Raw genomic sequence first — 23,591 nt, 5'->3', positions numbered from 1 at the left:
ACCTCGACCCGCACAAACACATAAACCGGGACCCTGCCGAGTGTTTGGGTTTTGGCGAAAACAACAGGCAAACAATTGCATTTCGAAAACACGAAGCATAAAGCCGCACGGTGGATTCGTCCAACAATAAACAACCCGCGGGGGCCAAACGCACGGCGAAAGGTAACGAAAACCGGACTAAATGCCGGAGAACGACGGGGATTTGTGTTTTTTTGTTGTTTTGTACTTGAAACCAGCAGGTTTGTGACGGAGCGAAAATGGGAAAAATTAACACCGCCTGACCTATGCTCGCCATCATCTTGGCTCACCGAGCGCAAAAGATCACCTCACTCGTCTGGCTCACTTGGGAAAGGCGTGGAAAAAAAATTGTTACAAAATTGTCAATTTTCTTCTCTTGATGATTACCTTCAACAATATCCAAAGCATATGATGAACCGTTTGCTGTTGTACCAGAAACAACACTTATCTTATCTTCGAGTGGGGTTTTATTGGTTACGAAGTGTGAAGGTCCATCAGGTTCACCGAATCGCACGTATTACATACATTTCCCCCCCGTTATTTGATTGATCGCTGAATGGTGGTTAGCTGGTGGTTTCCCGAGCCACATTTATCAGTAAACAACAACCGTGGATCGACGAAAGAAACAAAAGGCCAAGAAGATAAGTACGCGGCAAGAAAGCACACACTGCTCTATCCATTTGCTCATCACCGTCAGCATCATCGGCACATTCCTGTAGATCCTCTCACCACACCGGTCGTCGCATACTTTCATTTAGGTGCGATCTTTCGTATCTTTCATGCTAAAGTAGCATGATCTTGTCCAATCGCGACGTTGGTGGGGAGTTTCTGTTTCACTCACACGCTCGATTTTCTGCATCTGGATCTCTGCACTTGCACTCCGCGGGTGTACAACATATGCTTTATTATGCTAACCAGGCCATCGAAAGATCTATTTCAATTGCATACTACACATGGGGAAAGTTAAACAAACTGTCCGTTTAGAACTTGCCAACGATCGTGGGTGGTTTATTTTTAAGTTGCGCGAACCAAACTTTTCGTACACAGAAAATAAACGGGAATACAAGATCACCCAAACGCGCTTCACCTGCGCACGACGGATCGCCGAAGCCAACTGGCTAGTGTTGGCAGAATCGGGATTCGGAAGATTCGAAGATTCGATCCCTACACGGATTCCAATGATTCGAATCCCATCTGACAGATTCTAAGGCCGCGTACACACGGCATCGTAGCGTAGCGATTTTGACACTCCGTCGTAGTGTCAACTATTTTTTATGGCCGTGGCTAAGGCCTCTCGACCAACATTTACACTACGACGGAGTGTCAAAATCCCTACGCTACTATGCCGTGTGGACGCGGGGTAAAGATTTGGATCCCATTTGACACGCTTTCCAGACTGCACCGTCGCGTAACGCGACGTCGCCTGACAGGCGCTGAACTCCATGCAAAAAAAAATCTAGCGCGATTCGCGCGAATCGCGCTAGATTTTTTTTTATATGGAGTTCAGCTCCTGTCAGGCGACGTCGCGCTGTAGTGTGGACCCCGAGTGACAGATTCTAAAGATTTGATTCGATTAAGATTCGAATCAGATTTGATTGGTTTGGGACTCGATTTGATTCGATTCTGACTTGATCCTATACTGTTTGAATCGACTCACAATGATTTGAGTCGAATCAGTCACATAACTAGTCGATCTAGAGACAATGTAATTGATTTAAGTTTACTCAAATCGAACGCTGGGTAAAATGTCCAATGGACATAGATTAAGTTTTTTGCGCGATTTGCAAGTTCGGCTCTAGAAAAATTCCTGGAACCTATTTTTTACAAATAAATACAGTAGAATGTCCATTATCCGAGTTTTTCTACCCAACCAAACCCATTTCATCAGGACCAGAACATTTTTACCGGATTCTGGGGATTCAGATTAGGATAAACAATTTCCAGACCGACATTGATTTGTTTACATGATGATGATGATGATGATGGTGATGATGATGATGATGAGTCCCACCGCTTACCCCTACATAGGTTTGAGAGGGACGAAAGTATCTTGCGATATTGAATATAAATCATCAAACGAGAGGGGGCATTGGGGCATTACTCTCCAGAACATCTTTTAACAGAGATATAATTATGCAATGTAAGAAATGGATCACTTATTAGTGATTTGGATAAAAGATATGTTAAATAAGCGGTTCCCTCTCAGTATCAACTCTTCAATATGAGGTATAAACGATATGGCAGAGGAAATTCGCAATACGCGAAAATTCGATATACGCTATTGCGTTCGGTCCCAAACATTCGCGTACTGCGGGGACCAACTGTACTCCTTTAAAAAACAATGTATTTTGGGGGTTTCCGGACAGTTAGCCAGGAAGTCTTAGCTCATCGGCATTACGAGTGTGATACCGATGGACGTCAGTCCCAACAACTATCCTTTCCCCCAAATACGGTGGTACACATTGCACATAAAGTCTTCAGTTTGGAACACTATCCACTGCTTGGACTGTTTCGACTGTTTCTTGGATTAGGATTTGGGGATTCGGTTTACCCACCACTAGAATAAAGCTGCAGCGCGCCAACTAGCTTCAAACACTTGGTCACAGCTTGAAATAATGACTGAAACAGCCAATTTGCTAATAACTTTTTAGTGCCTAGATCAATTTCAGCAACAGACACCTCAAATGAAAGGTCTATGAATACACACAACTTGATACAACAAAAATTATTCCGTTTTTGAAATTAATATTTGAATGGGATCTAGGTACATAAACCTTGGTTGGTTTCAGCTGAAATATTCATGTGTTAATAACTTAATGATCGCTAATTCGATTTGTACACGTGACCCCTCCAATGAATGGTATTTTCAAGGTACACATCTTTGTGTAACAAAAGATCTATCTATGTTTTCTAGTTTTCGTACGAAGTAACTACGTTTTACATATCGTTACTTGCACATAGTAACTAGGTACTATCTCCTGGGGCAACAACTGACAGCTGTCACATTCGCAATGTCAAAATAAATTACTCGTGACGGCATTAAAAAACACGACGGCGAAAGTATTCGCAAAAGCAACATTCGGTGGAAGTTTGTGGATTAAAAATCCCGTCCTACCCGTCGCCGTTGCAGACGAGGATTGAAGTTGCAGGTAAAGTTGTCCTCCTCACCTAATCCCAAACGAGACACGAAAGAATGTCTGCTGCTGCGTGTACCGCCGTGCTGAAACGCGAGTTCCCCTCCATCGATGGCGAGTTGCTGTCGTACGTGGAGACCGTTTTGCAGAGCAGTGCAGACGAGTTCGAGAATGGCGAAGAGGTTTACGAAGCCGTCGGAGCCATTCTGCACGAGGTTTCCCAAGACAAATCGGAGGACGACGTACGGGAGATCTGCAACAAGTTTCTACGCCTGCTCAAGCCCACCAACGGATCCGCCGGTGAGGATGGCGATGGTGATGGTGGGGGAGGCCAAAAGAAGATCCTTGCCGCGCCGATCAATCTTGGCCAGATGGCAGCGACGCAGGAAACGGCCGATGACGACATACAGAGCATCTGGGTGATCCAACGCGACGACAGTCTGAAGGTGGACAGCAGAAAGTTGGAGAAAGCGGAAGCAAAACGGGCGCAAAAGCTGGAAAAGCGACAGGAGGTAAAAGCAGCCGCAGCCGCCACAGCAGCCACCGCTCCAGTGCTGCAGTCCGCCACGGCCTCGCAGGTCATCAGCAAAAAGGACAACAAGATGGAATCGAAAGGCACGAACCGGTCGATGGATGTGCGAATCGAGAATTTCGACGTGTCTTTCGGTGACAAAACGCTTCTACAGAATGCCGATCTACTGCTGGCGACCGGTCGGAGGTACGGGTTCGTCGGACGCAATGGGCTGGGCAAGACAACGTTGCTGAAAATGATTTCCGGCAAGCAGTTGCAAATTCCGAGCCACATTTCGATTCTGCACGTCGAGCAGGAGGTGGTCGGCGATGATACGCTCGCGATCGATAGTGTGCTCGAGGTCGACACGGTTCGGACGGGACTGCTCGAGCGCGAGCGTGAGCTGAATCAACTGATTGCGGCCGGCTCGACCGATCCAAATCTCAGCAACGAGCTGTCCGAAGTGTACAATCATCTGCAGGTGATCGAGGCAGACAAAGCACCGGCCCGTGCATCGATCATTCTGAACGGTCTCGGGTTTACCAAGGAGATGCAGGCACGCGCCACCCGAACCTTCTCCGGTGGCTGGAGGATGCGTCTCGCACTGGCCCGCGCCCTATTCTCCAAACCCGACCTACTGCTGCTCGACGAACCGACGAACATGTTGGACATCAAGGCCATCATCTGGCTGGAAAACTACCTGCAGAACTGGCCCACGACGCTACTGGTCGTATCGCACGACCGTAACTTCCTCGACACGGTCCCGACGGACATTCTGTACCTGCACTCGCTGCGCATCGAAACGTTCAAGGGCAACTACGAGCAGTTCGATAAGACGCGCACCGAGCGGCACAAGGCGCAGCGTCGTGAATACGAGGCACAACTGGCGCACCGGAACCACGTGCAGGAGTTCATCGACCGATTCCGGTACAACGCAAACCGTGCCGCGAGCGTACAGTCGAAGATTAAAATGCTGGAAAAACTGTAAGTTACTCGTTTGATTGCTTTCTTTTCATACCTGCCAAACGATATTAATCCCGTTTGCTTTTCCGCAGACCGGAACTGAAACCAGTCGAAAAGGAAATCGAAGTGACGCTCAAATTCCCCGAGGTGGAACCACTCAATCCTCCGGTGCTGACGTTGAACGAAGTGCAATTCAAATACGGCCCAGACAAGGTGATATTCACGAGTGTCAATCTTAGCGCCAACCTGGACTCGAGGATATGTATTGTAAGTTCAAACGTTTCCTCCCAAATGTCGCGAAGATTTGAGATTGTATCGTTTTTTTTTTCTTCCCGTTTCAGGTTGGTGAAAACGGTGCCGGTAAGACGACACTGTTAAAGATCGTTGTCAATCTGCTGGAGCCGACCGGTGGGCTGGTGCAGCTACACCGTGGCCTTCGACTCGGTTACTTCTCGCAGCACCACGTCGACCAGCTGGACATGAGCGTGAACTGCGTGGAGCTGCTGCAGAACGCGTACCCGGGCAAACCGATCGAGGAGTACCGGCGGGTGCTCGGTAGCTTCGGGGTGTCGGGTGATCTGGCGCTCCAGGTCGTTGCCAGCCTTTCCGGTGGGCAGAAATCGCGTGTCGCTCTAGCGAAGATGTGCATGGGCCGACCGAATTTCCTCGTGCTCGACGAACCGACGAACCATCTCGACATCGAAACAATCGAAGCCCTCGGCAAGGCAATCAACAAATACAGCGTAAGTGGCGGCTTTGTTTTATTCGAATTGGTTGTTTCTAAGCTTTACATAGTTTACACTGTTAAATCCGCACATTTGTTTTTCTATTCAGGGTGGTGTTATTCTTGTTTCCCACGACGAGCGACTTATACGTATGATCTGCAAGGAACTGTGGGTTTGCGGTGGTGGCACCGTAAAGAGCATCGAGGGTGGCTTCGACGAGTACAGGAAGATTGTCGAGCGTGAACTGGAAGCCATTGCCGGCTAGAGATGCTTCCCTGTAGCACCAAGATACGATAGCGAAAAAATGGAATCGCGACACGCTTTCCACTAACGATCCTCGGTTCAATACAGTTAAAAAAAAAGCTATTCAAACCCCCATCACCGAGTGAATGGGAGTGAAAATTTGCGTAGCAAAGGTTCACATGCCTCATTCTGGTGTATGCCGTGATGTTCGTGAATCCAAAAAAAAAAAAAAAACTTTCCCTAAGGATCGGATTTCTCGGCCTACTTTTCCAAAAGTGTAAAATGAAACGCGCGGTATTCATATTCAGTGCTGAGAAAGGATGTAATGAAAATGAAAAGCATACTAGATCAAAAAGAAAGTATAAAAAAGTTTGTAATAACAAATACTGCGTCCAAAGAATTACTTTGAGTTCACAAAAAAATTTGGGAAGGAAAAACAAACCGAAAGAAATCGGCCACAGTTGTAACGTGGCGATTTTTCACATAAATTGCAAGCTCGACATTCCTTCCGGTGTGTCGAATTTACCATCGCGTACCACTTGCGCAATCAGTCCCTCCAGCCGTGCCTTCGGTCCGCCCTGATCGATGCGGCTCAATGCGCTAAGGTAGTCGCCTTGCAGCAGTTGGATCAGCTTCGTAAACTGTGAGCGATAGGTCATGCTCAGGAAGGCTCCGGTCGTCTGCAAAAACTCCACGATCAGCGTAGCACAGATGTCCGCCTTGGGATATCGGTTAAGCATGTTCGTCAGCCACCGCCAGCCGTTCTCAAGACCATGTGGATGCGGCTTGCTTGGGTCTATGCGTGGTATGGTGACGATTACGGCCGCGTACAACCGAGCTAATCCAGCCATCCGCTTAAGGTATTGGTCCTGTTTTTCTAGTTGGCCCCCTTCCGCAAACCGATAGCCGAGTGATTTTAAATAATCCTCCTGACTTTGGCCCTCATGCTGGGGAAGATAGTACGGGACGAGGTACGGGCACTCGCGGTGCAGGTAGGCGAGGAAGAAACGCCCAAAGTCCGGAAATTGTTGCCACAGGCCGACGATAACGGTGGCGATCGGGAATGCTGCGGCTGCATTACTGGAAATACTCTGATCTCCTTGACCCTGTAAAGAAACGTTAAAAACATTGATCAAAACCATTTTAAACAAAAGTCCATCCTGTTCAAGAATTGAATCCAAACAACAGATTGGAGATCTTTTTCTCCTTACAAAATTGTAATTGAAAGCCTTTTCATCCTTACCACAAACTTTTTCGCCATCAGCATCGTGCAGTACGTTCGACCGAGTGGATGCCCGTTGATCGAAACCGTTGCATCACCAACCTTCACGTTCTGACCGCTAAGCAGTGCCGCCAGCCGCTCATACTTATCGATCAGGTGCTCGCGACTGACGGCCGATATGGCGTTCACCGGCACGTTGATCGCTTTCTGGCAGTTGAAACGGTAGGTTTTCATGGACGGATCGTCCATCAGCTGCTTCACGGCCGCCTGGTGCTGTTCGTAGAAACTTTTTATTTCGTTGTAGAACTGAAGGCACTCCGGAGAGACCGGCCAAAAGATCGGTTCACTATCGTCCGCTGCCGGTAACGTTGAAGGTAGCGAGACCGGTGCAGACACGACACCATCGGTACTATCGGGTACTTTGGAGGCCGCATCACGTTGCGTGGCGGCTTCTTGTGCTGCTTGTTCCTGCTTTTGCTGTTGCTCTTGCTGTTGCTCGAGCTGCTGTTGCTGCAGCTGTTCTTGCTGCTGCTTTTGACTGGCTTCAATTTGGAGAATTATTTCAGATACTTCCACGTTCACCTGATCGAGCTGCTTGCAGTATTCTCCGGCCTGATCGATTTCCGCTTGCGTCACCTCATGATTGGCGTTAATCGTCTGCAACAATTGTTCGAAGTCTTTCTGCAGAGAGCGTATGGATTTCTTCTGGTTATTAAACTTTGACGCATGCTGTACCCCGATGGCGGTGAGCGCTTTGGTGAACGTTTCCGTCCCGGACCGGAACTGTGCATTGTGTTGGCGTATTGCATCGATTAACTGGGCCTTACGCTTCAAATCTTCTTGGCGTCGCTTCAGCTGCGCTTGAATGTCACTCTGGCGTCGGTTTTCCTGTTCTATTTCCGCTAGCCGTCGTGTGCCCGCTTCCTGCGCTATTTGCTCCTGCTCCCGGACGGCATTGAGTATCCGCTGTTCGGACTCTTGCATCCGTCGTGCGACGGCAAGTTTAGCCTCCTGGAGACTTTGACGGAGCTGTGCCTCGCGTTGCTTATCGGCGAGCTGAATTTTGCTTTGACGTTCAGCGAGCACTTTCTGCACGCAGGCCTGGCGTTGCCGTTCGAGATCTTCCTGGTGCAGTTTGGTCGTAACAGCGGCACAACTAGTCGATTCGGATTGTATGCACCCGGCGAAGGGTGAACTGGTGGGACTTTTCTTCTCCACCTCCTTGACCGACCTACCGTTGCGTGGTGGCGTGCTTTCGTTGGAACCATTCACATCATTTTCTTTAGTCGCCTCGGCGTCTGCCACTTGGGCGGGTCTTTTCTGAGACAAATCTACACAACTCGGTCCCAAGGTACATTCTTTGATGAGAGGAGAAAGTTTGGCAGCATTTCGTAAAGCAGATATTTTCATCGTCTCGAAACCCGTCAGCAAATCCTCGATGTTGAACTAAAAATGTTTGTATAGTTAGATAGTAAATATAAATCCTCTTTTGAATGCATTCACACTTTACACCTACTTCCTTTTTGGAATCCATCTTATTTTTAGGTCGGAATTATCTTCGGTTTATATGATTTTACACAATAATTAATTTGTAAGTTGTAGAGCTGTTCAAGAATCGGAAGTAACTGCGCGTTTGTTTACGTTTTTATTTTGATGGCAATTGTCATTGTAATCAAAGACTTTCAAATTGCAGGTTCCGCTGTTTTTGGGAATGCTTTTTTGTACAATTTCTTAGAATTAGTTTTATTCATATTCAATAATGATCATCTGAGAATAATAAATAAAATCGCCACATTTTTATAAGCATTATAAAAAAGGTAAAAGAGTAAATGAGGCCCCGGGCTAGATTCTCCTCTTCCTACTGGTTCACATTAAGCGCCTGAAGCTATGCAAAGCGCGACGCATGCATACTTTTCAAATATTTGATCGCTAACGGTTCGCTTAAAAGAACATAACGATTTAAACTAATCACGCAGTGGAGGGTGAATGCGGGTTAATATACTTTTACATGTTAAGTTACTGTAAGTTACTAGTAACTAAACTATACCACACATGATGGACAGCATGAAACAATGAGTTTAGCCGAAGAAATGATTTGGAAACGGCGGCGCGCCCGCAGCGAGCGAAGCGAGCGGACTGCGCTAGGTCTACCGAAAAAGAGAGTTTGTTATAGTTTTGAGAAATAAGGGGGGCCCGTGGGCCCCCCTCATACCGCACCCCTAGATTGATTGCGTAGCCGAAGTTAACGGTACACACTAAGGTTCAAATACTCGTAGGTTGAATTTAACGAATTAATGTATCACCAATTGCATACATTCAGTTTAAACGTCCACAAGAGGTGTAGCCACGATCGAAAACATGGCGGCCGGGGCCTCATTTACTCTTTTACCATAAAAAATAATGTTCATAATATTTACCTTCTTTTGGATCTTTACAACAAAGTAGCAAAATGCACTCACCTTCTTCCCATTTTCCTTGGCAACACATGGTGCTTCAAAATGACAGATAAACACCGGTACAATCAACAAACAAAACAAACTGCAGTTTCTCCGTAAACCAGAAAAAATAATGGGGCAAAATAAGCAAGTTTACGAATATCTTCGATCGACCGGCTGCTGTCGGGTTTGTTGTTTGCGGTTTTACAAAGGCGCCAAGGAGGAATTTATAGACCCCAATTCGGCCCTCGTGAAGGTAAGCCAATTGCAACACTGTTGGAAACGGCCCTTACCAATCTTATTTCGGATGTTTCTTTCAGCGTGGGTTTGAAACGGTCCAGGACACGGATGAAACGGACGACCAACCAAAGTTGAAAAAGGTGAAAGAGAACGTGTGTATTGCATGCTTGGGGCTTTTCGATGAGTCCCAGCTCGACGCGCTAGTCAGCGATGTAAAGCAAAGTGCAACTTTCCAGCAGTACAAGTGTGAGGCAGGATTTCTCACATCCATCTCTTTGCCGATCGTGCTACACCTACGGCAACTGGCACTGTGGTTTGATCTGATTGACCGCTTCCCCGAAACATTTCGTCCCGAAACCCCACCGGACTTTCCCGTGAAGGATGCGGTGAAGATAATCATCATTCACCGGCTCGAGCAGGCCCTGGGGCAATCGTTTTCCGTCGATGGTGTTATGATCAACATACCCTTTAGCTACGTTAACGAACAAACGGAACTTCTCAAGCTCGAAGATGTCAGTCCGGGTGTGTTTGTAGAGCGTGTAGAACACAAGCACACTCGGAAGGATTTTATCACCAGAAATGCATTTGAAAAACACTTTACACCGAGCGCGATCAATGGAGAAAAGTTTCGCAAACATTACTCCTTTCCACCTGCAGACGGCGACGATAAATGTTTGGTGCGTGAAGAGATCACATTCACCGGGCCGACACTTTTCGTCGCTGGGCGTTACAACAAGCTGTCTCGCAAACTCAGCCAAACGCCGTGGATCATCGACGGGAAACGGTTGATGGAAGAAAGCGTACAGGAGACTATTGTGGCGGCCATAGCACCACACTTTGGAGTGCCCGACGACCGAATGATTTTTTCCTCCAGCGGACGAGAGGATGTAGACGTACGGTGCCTAGGAAGAGGGCGTCCCTTTGTGCTGGAAATCCCCGGTGCCATGTGTGACCGGTTGCCGGAGCAGGTTGCAATCGAGATGGAGCAGAGCGTAAACAGCTCAAAAACCGTCGTCATTAGAGATCTTCAGCTGGTAAAGCGGGAAGAGCTAGTGCACATCCGGGGCGGAGAAGCGGACAAACGCAAGTTCTATCGCGCCCTGTGCGTTACGGAGGAACCCGTAACGCCGGACACCATTAGCCAACTGTGTATCGACGAACCGCTGGTGGTGCAACAAGTGACACCATTGCGGGTACTGCATCGGCGTCCATTGCTGGCCCGACCGCGCACGGTGTACAAAGTGCGAGCTCAACCATGCCGTGACAATCCTCATGCAATGATTGTCGATATAGAGTCTCAGGCCGGTACGTACATCAAGGAATTGGTGCACGGCGACTTTGGGAGGACGACACCGAGCTTTCGTAGCATCATTGGCTCTGCGATCGATATCCAAGCGCTCGATGTGATGGCTATTGACCTCGATTGGCCAAAGTCGCTCAATAGAGACAAGAATTGAAGTAAGAAATAAATTAAATGTGACCAACAATGAATTCTTCTCTCCCTAAGAAATAATTAAAAAAAAAAAAGAGATAATCCGAGATCCGAAAATATTGTAGGATGTCCAAGGAATAAGAACCAGCTGGGAAGTTTTATAGGCTGTACATTAGACTTATAATCACTTAACTACGGCTACGGAATTAAAGTTTTGTAAACGAAAAAATTAAAAAAAAAATTAAAAACATAAAAAAACTTTTTCAAAAAGTTTTCATAATAAATTAAAAAAAAAAATGAAAAAGTAGATTGAATAACAATAATTCTTGGTTTACTGCATCTATATTGAATCTGATGAGATTTTATACTATGATAAGAGGTTACGGTATTTTTTTGAAAATTTACATTATTTCATTTACAGTACATGATACCACGACTAGTTTTTTTGTAAACTACGAAGCCTGCGCTTAATCATATTCCAGGCACGCTCCTTTCACACAACACAGTGTTTGACTTCTCCATCTGCACAAATACCCTTTCCGGATTGAAACCGAATGACACCTTATCGTGCCTAATTAGAGGACTATTGAACGACCACACATTGATCCGATTCGTTCACCCACGAGCCGGCGGGCAACGCCGCCAGGCAAACTTCATCGCGGTAACACGGTCGGGACGGAAAAACCCCTAACGCCCGCAGGAGAGGTAAGCTAATCCTTTCGCTGCTGGGCACGTGCACCCACTTGTTCCGCTGCTTAATCCATTGTGCAAACACCAGCCACCACCAGAGGTCAGCAAATGCAGTCGGGGAATTCCTAATCTCCTACGGGGAAGGTTAAGTAAAGCGAGAAACCCCGAACAAAACGGCAGCCCCTTATTGGTATTTGATAATGTGTAACACTTGGCAGAGGCTCTCGCTAGGGTGCGCCCAGCGGACACGCCGCTCCAGCGACTCGAAGTCAACCATTTCCAGCTGGAAAGGCAAAGGAAAAGCGTAGATAGTATTCCAGTGCTATCGGTGTCTTTTGAATGTACCTCATCACACGGATCCTGTTCCCGGTCGAGTGTGTTGATGTACCGCTCCGCAAACGCCACTATGCCGCACCACGTCCTGAAGTCAATCTGCAGCTCGTGGAATGGGTCGTAGTTCAGCTCGAGCAGTTCCCGGATGGCGGCGATTCGCTCAGGCGTGCCGTGGAACCCGAGAGCCTCGTGCAGCGCCCGATCGAAGTACTCCATCGGGATGTACCGGGTTACATCTGCGAGCAGGTTCCGCATGCTGTCCACTTCGATGGGGCCCGTTTCCGTCTCTGGCAGCGAGTCACTGTCGATGCTCTCCAGCGTACCGCCGGACGATTTCGGTTCTTCCCGGGGCAGGTTGCGCACAAAGATTCGATGATAAAGCTGTTTCCGATCACCGCTCAACACGACGTAATCGTGCAAGTACTCGATAGGCGTCATACCTACAAAGACAGAGAATAAACTGGAATCTTAGCACGCTATGATTTACATTGTTTGTCGAAATACGGCCTTTTCATTTTAGTTTGCAATACGAGGGGCTAAGAAAGCAATTAAAGAATGCTCCACAATTGGGATACGATACGAGTTAGTTTGCGGGTATCGATAGGCAGCTCGAATCGGGCCGACGAGCGCGAGTACTTCCGCGGCAGGTCGATCCACTTCTCGTAGTCGACGTCGCTCATCTCCTTCATCGATCGTTGCAGAGTCCGCACGGCTTCGGTTTGGAAGTTGAGCTTATCCATCGTCGCCGTCCGGAAGGCTTCCCGTATGGCACGTCCTTTCTGTGGAATAAACCAAGTACCCCAGTGAAGGTAAGTTTACTTAACTTTTGACAACACAAAATAACAAACTAAGTAGAAGTGTACACTTACGTAGCGCTCGAAAATCACTTCCACGATGTCTATGTTGAGCCCGCGGCGAAGCAACCCAAGGGACTCTTCGTCCAAAAAGCAGTCCTCTTCCGCCGGCTGTCCATCCCCAGCTCCCTGGTCCCCCGGCAGCACACCGAAGCCGGCCGGGGGCGTAAGGTCCTGCGCGTGGCTGAGCAAGCTTTTCCCGGTCGGCACGAGCGACGGCCGGGCGGAGTAGTTCGGCGAGTCCGGGTCGATCTTGGCGATCTGCGTTTCCGGGTCCTGGTTCGGCACGAAGCTGATCGTTTGCGTGAGCTGCTTGGACTTCTTGCGCCGCTTGCCGCGCCGCCTCGGTGGGTCCTCTTCCCCATCGTCCATCGCGTTGATACACGTCATCGGTTGCCCGGGCGGGCGGCCACCGTACTCGGTATCGGACTCGCCTCGCAGCTTCATCTCGTCTCCGCCTGCGCCTCCAGCAGCGGCCGCGGCTCTTCCGGTATCGTCCGCGACGGCCGACTGGGCAGCGGGACCAGCGCCACCAGCACCACTGCCACCAGTGTCACCAGCACCGCTAACACCACCACCACCAGCTCCACCTCCACCTCCACCTCCACCGCCAGCACCAGCGCGATGCCCGAGACCACCCCAGCCGCCACCGTCCTGCAGCTGGCTCGGGCTCAGCTCGGAAGACGCGTTCCAGTAGAGCGTCTCCTGGCTGTGGCTGCGGCGCAGGTCCAGTATCAGCTGCTTGCGCTCCTGGCCGTTGGCCGTCTGCGGCTCGGGCGTGACGCACCGGCGCGTCAGATGCGACCCGCCGACACTGGCACGCGTTCGCCCGCTGGCCACCGTCGGCGTCGGCGTCAGCGGTCGCGAATCCGTGTCCGTGTAGCGCCGAAAGAACTCCTCCGGGACGTGATCCGGCAGTTCGCCGTCGCCGGCCAGCAGCACCTTCCCGTCCGCGTCGACCGCCATCGCCGCGCCCTTGCGCTCCGCACCGGCCCCCGCCGTCGCCATCGCCGCCGTCGTCGTCAGCCCACCGGCCGCGTGCCCGTGCAGATTGGCCACCTTCGCCTCCGTGATCCACGCGTCCTTTGCCAGCCGGACGACGTTCTTCACCTCCTGCGCCGCCGGATGGTTGCACAGCACCGAGCAGCCCTTCGAGTAGGGATTGTACAGCCCGCCGAAGGGGCGCAGCGCTAGCGGCACCTGGCGCGTGATGGCGCACGGTGCCAGGATGGCCGGATCGAACTCCTTCCGCGGGCGCACAATGCGCTTCCGCGGGGACGCGATCAGGCCCGTCTTAGTGGTGATGTTCATCTCCTTTGGGCTGGATCAAAATCTGAAAACGGAATCGACGCACTACAAGCGACCATTAAAACTCAACCACCTCCTATGACGGTCGAACGCTAACTTGTGTTTGCTCCCAATATTGTTTACACATCGTCACTTCACCCTCCGGTCGCCATTGGCTACCAGCAACGGTTGCTATTGACCAAGGAACCAACATGTGTCCGTTGGCAGAGGATTTTGTTGATTGTTGTCAAACAGTATCGTTCTCTCCGGAGTTCCCGAGTTTACGACAACAAAGTTCGTTACACTCCTCTGAATTAACTTTCTTTTGTTGTGGAAAAATGTTTGGTACGTTAAAATGTAATTCTAGTATATGGCCTTATTGGCTGGTCCTTAAAACCCCAAGCAGTCTACATCACAAGATTATCTTGCGAAGGCCCAGGAAGCTGGATTCAATAGCCGGACTGGAGTATTGGGAAATGTTCATTTTAGCGGAGATACACTGCGTCCCAAAATGATAGCCTCACCTTGTTTTTTCATTCATATGCTATTTTGGTAAAAGAGTAAATGAGGCCCCGGCCGCCATGTTTTCGATCGTGGCTACACCTCTTGTGGACGTTTAAACTGAATGTATGCAATTGGTGATACATTAGTTCGTTAAATTCAACCTACGAGTATTTGAATCGTAGTGTGTACCGTTAATTTCGGCTACACAATCAACCTAAGGGTGCGGTATGAGGGGGGCCCACGGGCCCCCCTTATTTCTCAAAACTATAACAAACTCTCTTTTTCAGTAGACCTAGCGCAGTCCGCTCGCTTCGCTCGCTGCGGGCGCGCCGCCGTTTCCAAATCATTTCTTCGTCTAAACTCATTGTTTCATGCTGTCCATCATGTGTGGTATAGTTTAGTTACTAGTAACTTATAGTAACTTAACATGTAAAAGTATATTAACCCGCATTCAACCTCCACTACGTGATTAGTTTAAACCGTTATGTTCTTTTAAGCGAACCGTTAGCGATCAAATATTTGAAAAGTATGCATGCGTCGCGCTTTGCATAGCTTCAGGCGCTTAATGTGAACCAGTAGGAAGAGGAGAATCTAGCCCGGGGCCTCATTTACTCTTTTACCGCTATTTTAAATGATCGCAAGGTAAAATAAACGACCGAAGCATATTTCTTAATCTAAAAGAAATGTGGGTAAAAGAGTAAATGAGGCCCCGGCCGCCATGTTTTCGATCGTGGCTACACCTCTTGTGGACGTTTAAACTGAATGTATGCAATTGGCGATACATTAATTCGTTAAACTCAACCTACGAGTATTTGAACCGTAGTGTGTACCGTTAATTTCGGCTACGCAATCAACCTAAGGGTGCGGTATGAGGGGGGCCCACGGGCCCCCCTTATTTCTCAAAACTATAACAAACTCTCTTTTTCGGTAGACCTAGCGCAGTCCGCTCGCTTCGCTCGCTGCGGGCGCGCCGCCGTTTCCAAATCATTTCTTCGGCTAAACTCATTGTTTCATGCTGTCCATCATGACTGGTATAGTTTACTTACTAGTAACTTAACATGAAAAAGTATATTAACCCGCATTCAACCCCCACTGCGTGATTAGTTTAAACCGTTATGGTCTTTAAAGCGAACCGTTAGCGTTCAAAAATTCGAAACGAATGCATGTGTGGCGCTTTGCATAGCTTCAGGCGCTAAATGTGAACCAGTAGGAAGAGGAGAATCTAGCCCGGGGCCTCATTTACTCTTTTACCGAAATGTGTTTCACTTCTAATTTATCAGAAAAAAAAAATTAATTATAACATTTTAGTAAAAAATTTAAAAAATGGAGTGTCCCATAATGATAGCCTCACTTCAAAAATCATTCAAATTAACAAAGCAACCCAGTTCCTAGCCACGTTATCAGTTGCCAAAAGTAATTTTTAAGTTCTCTTACTTTAATTTGTAAATTAATTTGAACATTGGAAGCAGAAAACAACTCTAGGAACGAGAAAAAAAGTCAAATTGATGCTTATCGCTTTAATGGCAAGTCAAATCATGAGATTGGTGTGCTAATAAATAGTTTCACAAACGTCATTAACGATTATGTAAACAATTCCAGTTGATATGGGCTTCAGAAGTCTCCTGGTCGTCTTCAAAATCTTTCCTCGCGTGATAATCGGAGGATTTTTTAAGTTGCTTTCAATGCAACCAAAGGTTGCCGTAGGACAAAAAACGATTTCTGGTTGAATGTGCACAAAAATACTGTGTTGCGAGCTTTGAATTCATGTTCTGATATTGTAAGAGAGTCCATGAAGTAAGTTTCTGCCCTCAAACTTCACCAAAAAGTCGCTAGATTGGAGTTTGCTACAGAACATATGACATGCAAGAATGAGTGGAGAAACGTAAGTTGTCCGTTTGCAGTCTTGTTCAGATTTTAAATTATTAATTTATGTTAGGTGGATTATAATGATGAAAAAAAGTTAAGTATTGATGGATCGGATAGTTACATCCATTACTGGCGAGATTTGAGACGATAGTACGATTTTTCTATCGTCGCAATTTTAAAGGTGATTCAGTCATGATTTGGGCTGCGTTCTGCGGTCTTAGTAGAAGTGAATTGGCTCTTGTACCAACACGTATGAACAGCGATATGTTTATCGACATCCTGGCAAATCATTTGAAGCCTTATCTGGAAAATCACAACACCCAACAGCTCATTTTTAAGCAAGAAAATGCTGCCGGGCACGCACGCAAGACAACAAGAACTCACCTTGCAAGGTCGGGTATCAAAACAATATCTTAGCCATCCGTTTCCCCAGACCTTAATCCAATAAAAAATGTTTGTGGAAGGCTAGTTCAAGAGATTTATAAAGATGGGAGACATTACGAGACCATATAGGAGCTTAAACTTGCTATCCGAACTGCTTGGCGTTCCTTATCAGTAAATACGTTAGAAAAATTATCGGAGAGCATACCATCAAGCATTTTCCAAGCAATAAATAGTAATGGAGAACCAACTGATAACTAAATCATGACTTTTTAATCCATTTATGCTATTTTTGTTGATAATTCGATCAAAATCCTAAGTGAGGCTATCATTTTGGGACACCACTGATTTTAGTTTTTTGGTACGAAAGGGATTGTTCATTCGTTTTCTTCAACAATATTTATCCAAAGTAGTCATTGTATACTTACAAATATTTGTGTATTTTTTGAAAAAAATTGTATGCTCGGTATTTGCCCTGCACAGAAAAAACTAGGTGAGGCTATCATTTTGGGACGCAGTGTATTCTACACGAATGTTGTAGAAGTATTTTAAAACAAATCGAATAACTACAGCAACGATGTTTTGCAAGCTGATTTTGGTTTAGTAGGAGGTCCGCATTTGTGGAAGTCAATCGAAGTCAAAAAAATGATTATTTATTTAAATTACATAATACAAAATAATTTACTTTTATTTTCCATATCATCGATCATTTCAGTAGAAACCTATTCACACAGAGTCTCATCTTTACGAATTTAATTTAAAGATGCTTAATTAGATGACAAGTAGATATAGAACTGGATGCAGTCAAACTGAAAAATTATATTTTATTTTATCAATTCTAGTTTAACAAACATGAGTTGCAAAAGCGTAAAGATTGATTGTACAACAAGCAAGGCTAAGGATGATAAAAGTATTTTTCAAGAAGAGAATGATATAATATTTACGAAAATACGGAATGTTGGATTGTATTTTACGTCTATTATATAAACCCGCTGTTAGAATACAAATTAATTGATTGTAAAATGATCCAATGTGGAAGACAATTCTCATCATTCAACATTCAGTTCATCACCCAGCAAAGAATGGGACAGTTTCGAAAGCACTACGCCAAAGGGTAGCAGCAAATAAAGGATGATGAATCGTGACCAGAATTTCTTTGATAACTTAAACACCTAGGGTGCTCGCGATCGACAAAAGAGATGGAGAGTAACCAACCATCGTGACACTGTAAAATCAATCAAAAAAGGCTAATCCAATTGAATTGTGCTCGGCGGTGCTAAATCACGGCTAACCCTGCCGATAAATGGCCCACCGGAAACGATGGGACGCATTTCTTTTTTAAAATTGCCCATAAAAATGGAAAGAGACAAAAGGAGGTGCTGGAAAATGGTAGGATCGTTGTAAGGCTTTACTGTATTATTTCCCGCTATAACGAGCACGCCCCGCCGGTCGGAGGGAAAGCGTAACAACAACTTCATTTGCTTCACTTTCACCATCGCCACTTTCAACTTTCAACCCCTAAAACAACCGGGGACCGGGCTTTCCCATTGGCAACACCCCCCGGGAGGATCCTTTTTTCGCGGCTTCCGGTAAGCGTCCTTCCAACCACTTTCCCCCGCCAACCTTCGAGGGTGCTAGAGCAGGCGGTTTAATTTTGAACGCAATTAATCTTCATTATGTCTCCGCGGGCCGAGGTCCTGCCAGCGTCAACAATCATCCGCCAGCCGGAACCGGAACACGGAGTCGCTGGCAGTGATGGTGGCCACTCCGGTGGTAGTGAAGCCATAAAACCGAAAGTCACCACCCAGAAATAACTCCGAAGAATGCCGATTCTCTCGGTAAAGGGTTTGTGCTTCCCCCGCCGATGGAGGGATTGGGACTTAAACATCAGATTTCAAACGTCAACCACGTGGTGAGTGATTGTACGAGGCTCAAACTTGATTTGATTTTCGATAACACATGGGAGATGGAATATGGTGACAAACGAGGGTAATACTAGAATTATTTTAATCTCAGTTTTCCAACCCCAAACACGTCAAGGTGGACAAACCCCTAGACACTTTATTACCACTATCTAATAAAAACTACCTCCGAATTGTGAAAAGATAACCTATCTTTACCTTTTTTATAGCGTCACTTTAATGTCCCCGAACGAGAGTAAAACATGCATTAAAAGCACATTTAGCACGTCACTCCGGAAAGACAACGATGATGATGTGCAATAACAACAGATTGACCCATCAACTGTCAGCGAAGAAACCAGATCAGTGCCCCGGAAAGAATGTATATTTTATGCGGAAGTAAAAGTGGGTGAAAGTGTGCACGGAAAAGCGTGGCGGAAAACAATTTTCATAGGATTACAACTCGGAGCTTAGCTTTTCTCGAACACGGGTTCGTTAGATTGTATTCCAGCGTGTAGGGAGAACCTTACATGTTTGTTTGGGAAAGCCGACATCCTTAGGGGGAAATATTTGGTCGCATACATTTTGTTATTTGTTATTTGTTATTTATTCAATTAAGATTGTCCACCATGAAGGTTTAACAATGGTTTATCTTACTAACTAACATCTTAAAAATAGAGGTATCAAGGAAGAGAAGGGAAAATGAAGGGGAGAGAGTGGTTAGGACGGGGAGGAACGCAAATGGGATCTGAGAGATGAAAGGGAGGAAAAGTCAAACCACTCAAAACGCTCATTGAAGCGACGGATGGAGGCCACAAGTGGGTCCTCCTGGCCATGACGCGTACGACGAGTAGGCACAGCAAGAAGAGGGCGGGGACGGAGGATGCGGGAAGGGGCGTAGATGTGAATCTGGGACAGTAAGGAGGCGCAGTCAATCTCGCCTAACAATAAACCCGCAACGAACAAGGTCTGCGCGTTATTGCGCCTGGACTCGAGGGTCTCAATACCCAGAAGCTGACACCGAGTCTGGTAGTCTGCTCTAGGGGCCGAGTGGTCAAGACAGCGGTACAGAGCAAACCTAGTAAAGGAACGCTGGACACCCTCAAGCCTCGCTATCCAGCCTGAACCGGAGGGACACCAGACCACACTGCCATACTCTAGGATGGAGCGGACCAGGCTAAAATATAGGGCCTTCAAACACATGGGGTCTGAGAAATCGGCTGCGTATTTGCGAAGAAGACCGAGGGTTCTATAGGCCTTGGCTATGATTGACTCGAGGTGATTCTTAAAAAGAAGACCTGAGTCGAGGATCACTCCAAGGTCACAAATGGTATCAACGCGAGCTACAGGTGTGCCTGCGAGAGAGTAGGAAAATTGGATAGGATTACGGGAGCGTGTAAAGGAGATAGTGGAACACTTGGGGAGGCAAAGGGTAAGAAAATTAGCAGAGCACCAATCCACGAGGAGGTTCAGGAGGGATTGTAACAGTAAGCAATCAGAGGGATTGTGAATGGGAAGGAAGATTTTAAGATCATCAGCGAACAGGAGGTAAGACGATTGAGGGAGTACAAAACTGATATCATTAACATAAATGAGGAAGAGGAGGGGGCTAAGAACACTCCCCTGCGGGACACCGGAAGGACAAGAAAAAGGATCGGAAAAGCAATGTTTCACTTTAACCCGACAGGAGCGAGGAGAAAGAAAAGAGGAGAACCAAGCCGTGATCATCACGGAGAAGCCCAGTTTGAGGAGCTTAGCCAGAAGTAGACTGTGGCATACTCTGTCAAAAGCAGCCTTAAAGTCAGTGAAGACCGCGTCCACTTGGCAGCCCTTGTCGAGGTTGGCATTGACAGTAGAAACAAAATCAACGAGGTTAGTCGTGGTGGATCTACCAGGAGTGAAACCGTGTTGTTGTTCGCTTAAAGCAGAGCGTACATAAAACAGTAACGACGGATTAATCACAGATTCGAAAACCTTGCTACAGGCGCAGAGCAGAGAGACACCGCGGTAATTTTTTACTGAAGATTTGTCCCCTTTTTTGTGGATGGGGCAAATCCAAGAAGTTTTCCAGGCATGGGGGAAAACCCCGCTGGATATCGAGCACTCAAAAAGAGAGCTAAGAACGGGCGCCAAAATCGAGTGGCAATGTTTGAGAACACAGGCCGGGATACCATCCGGGCCCGGCGAATATGACATCTTGAGTCTACGGATGGCTCTTTCAACCCGATCAACTCCCACCGGGAACGATGTGACATATAGAGCGCTGCTATGGGTGGTTGATAAGCCCGGCGCCAAGTCAGCCTGGTCAGTGACCGGTGTGGCGAACACCTCCTTAAAGTGGTCCGAGAAAAGGGACGCGATACCAACAGGATCGTCCGCAGATATGTCATCGCGGAACATGCGAGACGGGAGTGAGTTCGAGTTTCGGCGAGAGTTGACAAAACGCCAAAAGGAACGCGGATTGGAACGGAAACGGGATTGGAGATGAATTATATAGCCCTTATACCGAGCACGATTATAGCCACGGTGCGCCGAGGAAGCGTATTTAAACAAGCGCTTGGAATACGGCGAGCGGTGTAGCTGATAAATACGTAGATAGTGGCGCTTGTCCGAGCCCAGAGAGCGCAGAGTGTGGTCAGACCAGGGAGGGGAAGGACGGGGTTTAAGGAAAGGAGTGCAAGACGAAATTGCCTGAACAAGTACGGCATTGAAACCCTGCACCCCTGCGTCGATCGTCGTACAGGAAAAAACAAAAGACCAATCGACGCGGGAGAGGATATCGTTCAACTTGTGAAAGTTAGTTTTTGCAAAATTAAGGAGCCTGGGAGTAATACTCCTGGGTCGACTAGAAACACTAGGTTGCGAGGTGTTAGTAAAATTAACTGCTAAATCAAACGGCGGGTGGTGCGGGTCAACGGGCAGAAGAGGTTCGACGGCTGGAAAAACGCGGCAGGCGGCGATGGCAGCAGAGTTCGCCAGCACAAGGTCCAGTTGGCGATCATTCACGTTGCGAATCCCACTCAGCTGGTGAAGATCGTGCAAGTGCAGAAGATCGATGAGGCTGGGAGCGGCAGGTGAGGCGGCGCACGGAGTGAAGTACAGTACCGGTGAATTGTCGATCAACGGGAGGTTGGTGTAGGCGGGTGTCCAGGAAACGAGCGGCTGGTTAAAATCACCGATGATGATGAGCGGTACGTCTCGGGATGGTCTACTCGAAACAGCGCCAATACACTCCGATAGGTTGCTAAGCGTCCTGCGATCATTGTTGAGGTAGGGCGGGATGTAGACGGTCCCGATAACGATGTGTTGTCCGCTGATATACACGTCGATCCAGACAGCTTCCAGAGAGGGGTAATTAGACCGAAGCTCGTGCGAGGGAAGCCGATGAGAGCACGCGATCAGCACTCCTCCACCTCGTGTGCGTGTTGAGTTTACGTTATTACGATCACATCGGTACACCGCGTAACGATCAAGATCGAAGAATAGGCTGGAGGGCAATGAGGGGTCAAGCCAGGTTTCAGTGAGGAGCACGATATCGAAGTCACACTCCGACATCGCCAGTCGAAAATCGGAGCTCTTCGTGCGCAGGCCCCTGACATTCTGATAGAACCAGGAGCAACGTTGTGAGCGGGGGTCGGGGACAAACGATCGGGTTAATATTTGGTGTCGCTGGTCGGTAATCTGCTATTGTGTTGGAATAGTGACGGGAGTGGTTGGTGAGTTAGTCCTGCAGGCTGGTACTGGAACTCTCGGATCGTGCCCAGAAGTGCCCTCACCCAAGCTAGAACGATCCACGAATTTTCCTTCGGCACTTGTGGAGTTAATGTTCGACACGCTCCGTGGGAGTCGGAAAAGCCGATACCAAGATAGTGCGATAAACAGTGGAAAGATAAAGGGAGACGGATTTGTAATTCTCGGCGGCAAAGACTAATAAACCAGAACTCCCGGTTGTCATGGCGCCGGGCCTATGTGTGGGCTATGTTTATCTTGAGATCGTTAAAGGATTTCACACCGTTTAGCCATCCGAGTAAGGGGTGTTGATGCCACGTTTTGCAAGGGTAATGGATCTGGTTCAATGTATTGTTGGATGGTGTGAAACTTATATTGCACTCAATAAATTATTTAATTAGCTACAACAATCACTGAGCATGTTCAGGGGAATAGTAGGACTAAGGAGAGTGTCTAGTAACCAGTTTCGAAGCTTTCGATTTATAAGTTTCCATGTTAATTGTGATTCTTAAATTTGTTTCTTTAATTGTATTCTCGAAACTATGTTGAAATGTGCATTTGATATCATCCCTAAATTGTAAAACATAAGCTGATTTTGAAAGTTAATCATTAGATCATAATAGGCGTGCTACCAATGATGTTTAAATGATTTATAGCGATCACCATACCTTATTACATGCCTAATTTTTGCTGACAAAACACAACATCCGAACGCGCTACAAAAGCTACAAAACCATTCAGACATCGCTACGGAAAAAAGGCGTTTTCCTTTTTCCCTCTCCATTCTGTAGTAGAGGCTAGGCTCGACTGTTGTTTCTAGCGTTGTTCGGGTGCCGTAATTGCCCGTACAATAAAAGGATCCTCTGAAAGCAGAGGTCGTTTTCTATTCAAATCTCCGATCACCTTTTGTGTTTTACCTTGATGCACACCTTCGGTCTTCGATGTGATGTTGCGGTCGTTACGTCAGATGTCATTCTCCGAATAGGGAGTCCGTAGTCTTGCTTGTCTAAAGTCTTCCTCCTTTGCTACTATTTGCCCAGCTTGCCAGTTCTGCTTGGCTATTTGCGGAAAACTTTCACGTGACGATGGTACTTTAACCCATGCGAACGCGATGTGTCCGGTT

The 23,591-nt window shown here is 47.3% G+C and overlaps 5 protein-coding genes across 7 annotated transcripts in view; 2 read left to right on the top strand and 3 right to left on the bottom strand.

Moving 5' to 3' along the window:
* LOC131258545 (protein phosphatase 1 regulatory subunit 12B-like) overlaps positions 1-1,123 on the bottom strand; it is an 89,628-nt gene extending 88,505 nt beyond the window's left edge. For 2 of the 3 annotated variants that reach the window (XM_058259881.1, XM_058259883.1), the window contains exon 1: positions 1,062-1,123. The gene's annotated coding sequence lies outside the window, so the exon portion shown is untranslated. Of the gene's footprint in view, positions 1-859 lie in introns of all 3 variants that reach the window. The other variant, XM_058259882.1, reaches the window with a different exon arrangement.
* A 1,933-nt stretch (positions 1,124-3,056) lies between these two features.
* On the top strand, positions 3,057-5,882 carry LOC131270690 (ATP-binding cassette sub-family F member 3). The gene is made up of 4 exons (XM_058272454.1): positions 3,057-4,647; positions 4,719-4,893; positions 4,968-5,369; positions 5,461-5,882. The coding sequence occupies exons 1-4, from the start codon at positions 3,212-3,214 to the stop codon at positions 5,614-5,616; spliced, it is 2,169 nt and encodes a 722-aa protein (XP_058128437.1). The 5' UTR covers positions 3,057-3,211; the 3' UTR covers positions 5,617-5,882.
* A 112-nt stretch (positions 5,883-5,994) lies between these two features.
* On the bottom strand, positions 5,995-8,442 carry LOC131270702 (mRNA export factor Gle1). The gene is made up of 3 exons (XM_058272460.1): positions 8,333-8,442; positions 6,838-8,262; positions 5,995-6,700 (listed from the first exon to the last, which is right to left on the bottom strand). The coding sequence occupies exons 1-3, from the start codon at positions 8,348-8,350 to the stop codon at positions 6,074-6,076; spliced, it is 2,070 nt and encodes a 689-aa protein (XP_058128443.1). The 5' UTR covers positions 8,351-8,442; the 3' UTR covers positions 5,995-6,073.
* An 898-nt stretch (positions 8,443-9,340) lies between these two features.
* On the top strand, positions 9,341-10,982 carry LOC131272393 (putative tRNA pseudouridine synthase Pus10). The gene is made up of 2 exons (XM_058274112.1): positions 9,341-9,507; positions 9,572-10,982. Exons 1-2 carry the CDS (start codon positions 9,385-9,387, stop codon positions 10,946-10,948), a joined length of 1,500 nt encoding a protein of 499 aa, XP_058130095.1. The 5' UTR covers positions 9,341-9,384; the 3' UTR covers positions 10,949-10,982.
* Positions 10,983-11,797: 815 nt separating this feature from the next.
* Positions 11,798-14,111, bottom strand: LOC131266459 (uncharacterized). The gene is made up of 4 exons (XM_058268999.1): positions 12,816-14,111; positions 12,527-12,725; positions 11,959-12,386; positions 11,798-11,896 (listed from the first exon to the last, which is right to left on the bottom strand). The coding sequence occupies exons 1-4, from the start codon at positions 14,109-14,111 to the stop codon at positions 11,798-11,800; spliced, it is 2,022 nt and encodes a 673-aa protein (XP_058124982.1).
* Positions 14,112-23,591: the final 9,480 nt, after the last annotated feature.

This window comes from Anopheles coustani, chromosome 3, assembly GCF_943734705.1.
Source record: "Anopheles coustani chromosome 3, idAnoCousDA_361_x.2, whole genome shotgun sequence".
NCBI classification, from domain to species: domain Eukaryota; kingdom Metazoa; phylum Arthropoda; class Insecta; order Diptera; family Culicidae; genus Anopheles; species Anopheles coustani.
Note: the sequence above shows the minus strand (reverse complement) of the source record. Positions and strands in the feature narration are given on the sequence as shown.